Source organism: Condylura cristata, unplaced genomic scaffold (assembly GCF_000260355.1).
Source record: "Condylura cristata isolate star-nosed mole 26May11 unplaced genomic scaffold, ConCri1.0 scaffold00026, whole genome shotgun sequence".
Classification (NCBI taxonomy): Eukaryota; Metazoa; Chordata; class Mammalia; order Eulipotyphla; family Talpidae; genus Condylura; species Condylura cristata.
The window spans coordinates 1,495,098-1,503,476 of record NW_004567127.1 but is presented as its reverse complement, the minus strand read 5'-3'; the positions used below and the strand labels follow the sequence as shown (position 1 = coordinate 1,503,476).

Here is an 8,379-nt window from a genome sequence, read left to right as displayed (position 1 = left end):
AAGTGAGCGCGGCCGGCCCTCGGGGGAGGGGGAGCCGCCGCGCGGGCCCTCGTCTCCCTGTGCGAGTCTCGCCCACGGCTGCAAGACCAAGTTCTCCGGGCCGGGAAATGGAGCGGCCCGCCCCGCCCTAGGGAGGCGGCGGAGTCCTGGGCAGCGGGGAGCTGACGCCGGTTCTCAGCCCTCACCGCCCCGCTCCCCAGCGGCGGTGCAAGCTCGAGACCTGCCGGGAGCTCGAAGTCCGCAGCAGAAAAGTTTGGAGTGAGAGTGGGACTTACCCGCACAGTCGCAGAAGCGGGGAGGGGGCTCGGGCGGCCCGGGGTGGGCTGGGGGCGCGGGGGAGGGGCCCGGCGCCGCTCCCGCGGTCTGCACGCCCGGAGGTCGGTCCGGCAGCTGGACGCTGCAGGCGCAGCTCCGCCCGGGCGGGAGCTCCGCCCGGACCAGCGCTGGGACTGGGGCCGCCCCTCCCGGGTTAGTCCGCCCGGACCGCAGAGAAGGGGCGGAGGGGGGGCGGAGTCTGAAGCGGGCCGGGGAGGGGCTCGGAGTCAGGGGGCTGGAGAGATGAACTCCTCGACACAGTGGGTCTGGGGCGACGGTCCTCCTGGACGGTGTTCTGGGCCCTGCGCGGCGTGTGGTCCTGGGGGTGCGGGCTCCTGCTAATGAGACAGCTGATAAGGTGGAAGGCAGGGAGAAGTTCCTGGAGAGTGGAGTGTAGCTGGCGACTGTCCAGCTGGAATGCAAAGTGCACCAAAGCCCTGCCTGCGCCTGAATTCCCCCATCATCGCCCCCAAATACAGTCTGGCACCAGAAATCCCACACCTTGGTGTAGCTGAATGTGAACAGAGAAGAGGTTTTCTTACCCAAAAAAGGCATCTATCGCTCCCTGAACTACTTCCTCTCCTTCCCCACAGCCCGGCCCTGCAGAGGCCCCTTTCCTAAGCTGGCTCATCACCCAGGCCCGGGTGGGGGAGCACCCATTTTAGTCAGGCTGCCCATACTAGGGGCTGGGAAAGCTCATAACATTTTGTCGTTAGTTGGCTGGGAAGCGGGACATTGTCAGTTGTTCAATAAACATGTGAATGCCGTTGAGAGGTTGTGAGGTGCTGAGTACCTAAATGCCTTGCAGGAGCCGAGTTTAGCAGCAGCAGGGCAGTTAAACCTATAATGGACATGCAAAGAGTATTTTAATAAACAATATGAATAATCCCCTCATTTAGCTTAAAACTACTTATAACCCTTCCCGTGAGACTTTGCCCAAGCCGTGAAACAGGAGTCAGTCCACCCATACCCCAGGTCTTTGCTGGATCTGCTCCCAGGAAAGATGTCCACCCTCTCCTCAGGTCCTTTCCTGGCTGTTCTGCCAGCAGGACTTCAGGCCGCACTCCCCCTCAGAACTTGGGTCTAAGTCCCATCTGCTCCCTTTACTGCTTCACGAGACCCTGAGCTCATTTTTTTGTTCAGTTCAGCCTTATAGATCCAAAGTTTTTATGGGTCATTTCTATCATCCAGAATTTTCAGTAGTTTGAGGGGAACAAAAACAGGGAGGATTAAAAAAAAGAGAGGCGGTGATGGGAAACCCACAGGGATTACAATTGAGATGGGAAAAAAATGTACAAAATGATGTAAAAATAAACTATTATGTTAAAAGAGGCGGGCAGTCTGGACGTGACTGACATGATCTGTGATGGTTCTATGAGTGTCTAAGTTGTATATGTGGTTGATTATATGTTAGTTATAGCTCAAAACGTAAAAATGTCAGAGAAAAGAAGAAAGCCGACTTCACTTTGATTCCTAGTGATTTCATAAAGGAAAAATCTCCTTTAATCGTTAATCTGAGGTTTCACGGTTTAGCATCTCTGCAGGTAACAGAACACTGGCCCCAGGGCTGAGTCTGCCCAGCCCCAGCCCCGTCAGGACAAGAACCTTCTCTGCGCTGTCTGCCTTCTACCCGGTGTCTGGCACATAGAAGGCTCTTTAAATCGCAACTTAATAAATGTTACTGGGCAAAGGAAGGGACTGCAACTCAGGGCCAAGCCCCAGCCTGAGGGCGAGCGAAGACCAGCCTGACCCCATTGCGGAGGTCACCGCCACCTACTCTCACCTACTCTGCTACCTCTGAAGCCTGAGGGACAAGAAGCCGCTAAACAGACAACCCAGGAGGAGTGGGGGGAATACTAGAACTATAGTGTGTTACTGTGGGGAGGACTTGGGGCTTACTGTGTTGCTGTAGCAGTTTCTGGGTCATTGAGGGTAAGGCTGGGGGGGGGGGCGGGGAAGCAGGGACTGGGGAAGGTTTCATTCTGGGTTAATGCTAACATCACTCACCACTGCCACGCTCTGCAGCCGCCGTCCAGGAATAAGCTTGCAGGAGCCAAAGCTGTTTCCTGACTCACTCACTTGAGCTGAGCCAAATGATCTTCCCCTCTCTGGACCCTGCTCCTATCAGCTTCATTCTTCCCACCCCACACCCCACATGCAAGACATTTCTGTTCCTTGCATATGCTTTGGTACGGCTAAGAGCAGGAACTAAGGGAGGTTCTGTCCCCCTTAACAGACGTGACTGCGAGCTGGTGGTGTTCCGCTGGGGCCGCTCCTTTCGGCCCTCTCCGCCACCCCTCCTCCCTCCCGGTCGAGCCCAGGGGGGGCTGTCCCACCCACACGCCCCCAGGCTGACCCTCCTCCACTCTGGGATCTGAAGTGCGGAGCTTCTCTTTCCCGGCTCAGCGCTCGGAGCCCCTGCGCGGCCCCGTCCGGCCCGGCAGCCCCTCCTCGCCGGGCTCCCACCCCGGCCTCCTTCCTGCCAAGCCGCTGCGGGCTGACCCAGCATAACCCGGCAGGGCGGCGCGGGCGGGGCCGGCCGGCGGCCGCGTCCGCACTCCCAGGCGCTCGCTAGGCGCAGCCTCATCTAGCGGTCTGGCTGGTGGAGGTGCAGCAAGGGGGGTTCCTGAAGTGGCCCCGGAAGGGTTGTTTTTTTTTTTTCCAGACTGAAAACAGGCCTAGAGGGAAATGGCCAATTCTGACTTTACCTTCCCCCGGCCCCGGAGGTCAGCGCTCTGGTCCCCTTGGCGCCGGGGCAACCAGGGATCAGGGCGGCCCTGCCCGCGCCCAGTTCCAGAAACGCGATTGGAGACAGGACACGTGAGGGTGCATGTTAGGTTGCGCATCTTGAGGAAAGTCCCAGTCTTTCGATCTCTCCTCTTACAAAAAGACAGTGGACCCAAGGTGTGTGTGGTGGGGGGGGTCTGTGCAGGCCCTTCAGAGACAGGTTTGAGGTTTCAGTACCCATTTTCAAGGGGCGCTGTTTGTCGAACTTGTCTTGCCCTGTAACGGGGTGGTCCCAGAACAAGGGGACCTGGAACCTCCCCTTTCCTGGGCACCACCCTGGTACAGCCCCACCGTGCACACCGCCAGCAGCTTTCAGTGTAAACCTCACAGCAGAGAACAATTCAGGAGTGCGAAGGCAAATAGCGTTTCAAGAGCGCGTGTAGTAACAGTGTCAAATGTATTTCTTATTATGGATCCGAACCAAAGTCTGAAAGTTGCTGACCGATGGGGCCATTGTGATCCAAAAGGAATTAAAAAGAATCCCTTCCCCGGCTCCCCTTCAGACAGAAGAAAGAGTTGCATCAGCACCATCCTGCCTCCTGCTTTATTCTCCACCGAGCTGGCGTTCAGCCATGGCTCCTCTGCTCACATCCACGGGTTCCAGGCTTCAGGTTCTCAGTTCTGGGGTCCATAATGTCAGCGATGCCCCCCACACCACCCCAGTGGCCACCCTTCCCCATCCCGCCCTCCACCACAGCCTGATGGAGCCTCTGGCAACCGAGGGCGGCTTACTCCCTGAAAGAAGAAACCCAAGGGTGAAATGCGCAACCACAGCATCCTCACACCTACCCATGCCAAGATGCTAACGGGACCTCCTCAATCTGGACTGCAGGTGATGGCCACTTGCACTGGGGTGGGAAGAAAACTGAGGCGTGAGGGCCCTCCCTGCTGGCGCAGCGGGTTACAGCACAGCACTGAGAAGCTAAAACCACTTCAGTGCGAGTTCGATCACCGCCCTGGAGGCGACCCACAGGGCGTGGCAGACCTCTCCTGGCCCGCCAGCTGCTCCCTCAGCAGTGTGCTTCATCAGTTATCCTGCTCTGCTCCCCACTCTGCCTCTGGTTGAGTCCTCTCACTGCCCCTGCACCTCTGGCCTGCACCCCAGTTCTGTCTGCATAAATAAAGCTTTAAAAGAAAACTGAGGGTGACTACGCAGTGAGCGGTGTGGGGTTGAAGAAGAGATTCTGGAACTTGTAGAATCCCACTGTAGAAACTGCTCTCACTACCGTCCCATCAACACTCGTCTTTCCTGGTAACTGGACTTCAGCCCTTAGGACAATCACTCAAGTCCTCTTTTCCGTTTGCACCCCCTAACGAAGAGCCCTTCCAGGCTACCTGCTCACTGACTCCTGGTTCCAAATGGTGTTCTTCTCCTGATCCCCCAAGTGGTGTCTCCCTGCTGTCGGCCACCCCTAGAGGCAAAGGAGCCCAGCCCCAGTCCTTCAGCCTCCTTCCCCAGGTGCTTCCTCTGCGCTCCTTTGCCATCACTCTCCACCCGCAAGTCGTAACAGAGACCCCGAGTCCCGGGGGCACACGCTGCTCACCCCTCCTGCGTGCTGAGGATCCGAAGGAGGATATTGTACACATCCTGTTCCATGTAGCCCTGTGGGTGGCAGGAAGGAGAAGAAAGGAGGTGAAGAGCAGAAAATGAGGACGCCCGGCAGGAGGCGCTGGTAGGCTAAACCACTCTGGCAAGGTGCCTTCCTGGTAGCTTCTCACTTCGCCAGGGCCTGTCCTCATCTTTCCAGGGGAAATAATGCTGTTGGCTTTTTGTCAATAATGCTGTGTTACAACTATGAAATGAAATACACCACCTGGTGCACAACAGGTGCTCGATTCTTTTCCGTTATTATGTGTAAAGGAGGCTTGAGCTGCCCACCTCCTCCCCCTGGCAAGGCCTAGGTGGCCTCTGCCCTCCTCCGCGTGGCGTCAGACAGAACTAGGAAAAGGCGCCAAAGAATGCAGGGGAAGGCCTGATGGCAGGCAGGGAACCGAACGGGAGGCGCTCAGCGCGCCCTCCCCCTGCCACCACATTCCTGCACAACCTCTCAGGGTCTCAGAAGACCCAGAGACCTGACACGAGAACATCTAAAATCCAGCTCTCTGAGGAGTAACAGGTGTGTGCTGGTAAGAAAAGGGGCCCCCAAATGCAAACCCCCGCCCCGCCTTCCGCCTCCCCGAAATCTCCACCATACTCACCTGAGCAGCGTTCAGCAGGTGATTCCTGTAAGTGGAGATGATCTCTTCATGGTTCTTCTGTGAATCCTGGGAGTATCAGTGAGAGGTTACGCCCACCCTGACCCCCACACCCTGACCCCCAAGTCAAGTGGTCAGCTGTGCCAGACTGGCCTCCACAGCACCCCCTGCCCTGCCAGCTCCGCTGCCCTCCACCGTGACCGCCCCCCACCGCCCCCACCTACTCCTCACACCCTCCGCCAACCTCTTCTCCAGCAGTGTCCACTGCTCGGAGCCACAACATACCTGCACCTGCATGGCAAGGCGAGCATTTTCTCCCCTAACTGCTAGAACCTCCTCCGAAAGCTGCTCCAGCTTCTTTAACAACTCCTTGATCTGAGACCAAATGGAAGGAAAGGGGAACCCATGAGGCCCAAGTCACTTCTCACCCCAACACTACTGGATCAAGGTCAGCTTCCTCTCATGGGCGACTTAGTATGTTCTGGATACCTAACCCACATTCTCTCATAAAAGCCCAAAACAGCTCTTCTTATGTGCGGAGAAGACCAATGTTCTTCTGAGGGAAGAAGAACATAGATGAGGAGCCTGAGTAATTTGCCAAAATCGTACAGATAACAAGGGGTGAAAATCACAGTTTGAACCAAGATCATTTTGAACTCGTGGCTCCGGCCCTGAATCCTGAACTACTTCTGGCAGCCAATTACAGAGAGAAATGGGGTTGAGTTTTTGTGGCTTGGGAGGCTGAGGCAAAATGCAGTTAATGATAACCAGCAGCCACCAGGATGGTGGTGTTGTAGCAATGGCTAATGATAGAGGCCGAGAGTGGGAGATTTGGGCAGGAGGCGCAAGTCCAGACCTGGAGGTGGGGTAGAAGAGATTGACACAGTCGTGAAGCAAGGTGTGGGAAGGTATCCAGGGGCCAAGGCTCGGGGTGTGGAGGCTGAGGGCCTTTGCAAAATAGTCACTGGTCTTGCAAATCCACCAAATACAGAAAAATCCTCAGGCCAACCCTCGAAACAACTGACGAGCAGTCACAATCCCACAAGGCTGCTCCCCAGTGGCTGTTTCCCGGGGAGACTCAGCTCATGCACTTTCTACACGGTTTTCATTGTTCTAAATTTGACGACGTACATAAATTTTAACACGCCTGAATTCATTCATTCCACAGTTCTAGGATTACTACCTTCATTTTTAATTGATTACTTGGAATTCATAAGACATATCTCTTAGAGACTGGACTTGGCAGCCAGTGGGGCTGCAGGGATCTAACGTGATTTCTCGGTTTTGCTGGGCAATGGCGCCCTCTCCGGCACAGCCTCACGGGATGGATGGCAGGGGACGAGCGGGAGGCTGCGTGGCCTCTTCCTCTACCCCTGTGGCCACTGAGTCACGCGCAGAGCGACACACCACAGCGACCCGCCATGCGCCTTTCCCGGCTCACGCACTGCTTAATGCAAAGGCTAATAAAGCAGACACCGCTGCCGCGGGCCAAGCCTAAGCCGGGGCTCTCACCGTCGGGTCGGCCGCCCCGCCCGCTGCACCCGGGCTGTGCGGTCCTGTCGGAGCGTGGAACTGACCCAGGGGGTGCGGGGTGGCCGGAAGGCGGCGCCCTGGCAGGGCCCTCGCCCGGGGCCCTGGGTGCTCCAGCTGGGCTCCCGCCTCGCTCCTGCTCACCTTGGCCTCCTTGTCCCGGCAAGCCCCGATGAGGTGCTCCATCTTCTCTTTCAGCACCTCCACGGTCTTCTCGAACTGCTCGGAGCGGCCCCGCATCTCGCTGGCCTGGCGCTCCTGCTCGGTGGCGCGCGCAGCCAGATCCCCGCTGCGGCGCCGCTCGTCCGCCACGGCCTCGCGCAGCCGCCCCATCTCCCGGCAGGCCGTGTTGTACTTCTCCAGCAGCGCTTTCAGCTCCTGCCCCCACGCCTGGGCCTGAGCCACCAGGGAGCCCCGAGTCTTCTCGTGCTGCCGCAAGCTGGCCGCCTCCCGCGAGCGCAGCTCAGCCACCTCCTCCGTGGCCTGGTACAGCAGCTGCTTCAGCTTCCCGATCTCCTGGCTCTTCCCGCTCATGGTGGCCTGCACGGCCCGCAGCTCCTCCTCCAGCTTCCCCAGGTCTTGCTCCAAAGCGGCGACTTGGGGAGCTGCCGGGGCCTTCGAGGAGGGGCCTGGCTCCCCGAGTGGGGCCGGGGACCCCCGCAGCTGCTGGTTTTCCTCCTCCAGCCGAGCCAGCAGCTGCTGGGCCTGGCGGTGCCGCTCCACCAGGGTGCTGACACAGGCCTGCAGCTCCTCCAGGGGCTGGGCCGCCGTGCTCCCCGCTGCCCCCTTGCCCACGAGGTCCGGGGGCAGGCAGTCCCACAGCCCGCGGAGGCCGCTGCTCTGGGAAGCCAGGCGCTCGCGCAGCTTCTCCGTGGCCTCCTTCTCCAGCGCCAGCTCCTGGGTTAGCAGCCCCACGCTCCGCCGCAGCTGCTGCAGCTGGACCTGGGCCTCCGGCCTGGGCACGAACTCCCGCTGGAGCCGCTGGCTGAGGGTCTGCAGCTCGCCCTGCAGTCGCTGCCGCTCCCGCCCCAGCTCCCCCAGCTCCTCCAGCAGGCTGCTGTTGCTCAGCCTCAGTGCCGACACCTCCTTCTCCAGCTGTCCCTTCACCAGGCCCCCCGGGCCCGGCTCCCCTCCAGGAGCCCCGAGAGGCTCTCCCCGGGCCCCGGGAGCCCTTTTCTCCCTGCCTTCAGCCAAGGTCGCAGTGATCCTCCGGGGTGCCTTCGGGGGTCCCTCTCTGAACTCCTGGGGAGGGGCCTCAGATTTCGCCTGCAGCCCCGCCTTGGCCCGATCCAGCCTCACCAGCACCTTCTCCAACCTGGCCTCCATCTTCTCCCAGGCGGCAGCTGCGGCCTCGGCCTGAGGCGTCCCCGGGGCTCCCTCCAGGAATGGTCTTGACAAAGCCCCTCGAGCAGCATCCTTTTCCTGCCACACGGCAGCCAGCTCCTCTCGCAGCTGTAGCAGGAGCTGGTTCACAGCCGCTGAGCCCACGGGCTCGGCCTCTGTGCCTGCTGGTCCAGGCCCCGCGGCCTGGGGTCTCTCCCGGTGTGCAGG

At 59.3% G+C, this 8,379-nt stretch overlaps 2 protein-coding genes across 3 annotated transcripts in view; both read right to left on the bottom strand.

Moving 5' to 3' along the window:
- PIAS3 (protein inhibitor of activated STAT, 3) overlaps positions 1–1,514 on the bottom strand; it is a 9,619-nt gene extending 8,105 nt beyond the window's left edge. Inside the window, exon 1 of the mRNA XM_004689584.2 lies at positions 276–1,514. The gene's annotated coding sequence lies outside the window, so the exon portion shown is untranslated. The remainder of the gene's footprint in view (positions 1–275) is intronic.
- A 2,113-nt stretch (positions 1,515–3,627) lies between these two features.
- ANKRD35 (ankyrin repeat domain 35) overlaps positions 3,628–8,379 on the bottom strand; it is a 16,329-nt gene continuing 11,577 nt past the window's right edge. The window contains exons 11-16 of one of the 2 annotated variants that reach the window (XM_012730173.1): positions 6,973–8,355; positions 5,584–5,673; positions 5,302–5,367; positions 4,647–4,705; positions 4,438–4,514; positions 3,628–3,837 (exon numbers count right to left, since the gene is read on the bottom strand). In XM_012730173.1, the coding sequence (XP_012585627.1) occupies positions 4,442–4,514; positions 4,647–4,705; positions 5,302–5,367; positions 5,584–5,673; positions 6,973–8,355 (1,671 nt within the window). In that variant the 3' untranslated portion in view covers positions 3,628–3,837; positions 4,438–4,441. The remainder of the gene's footprint in view (positions 3,838–4,437; positions 4,515–4,646; positions 4,706–5,301; positions 5,368–5,583; positions 5,674–6,972; positions 8,356–8,379) is intronic. The other variant, XM_012730174.1, reaches the window with a different exon arrangement.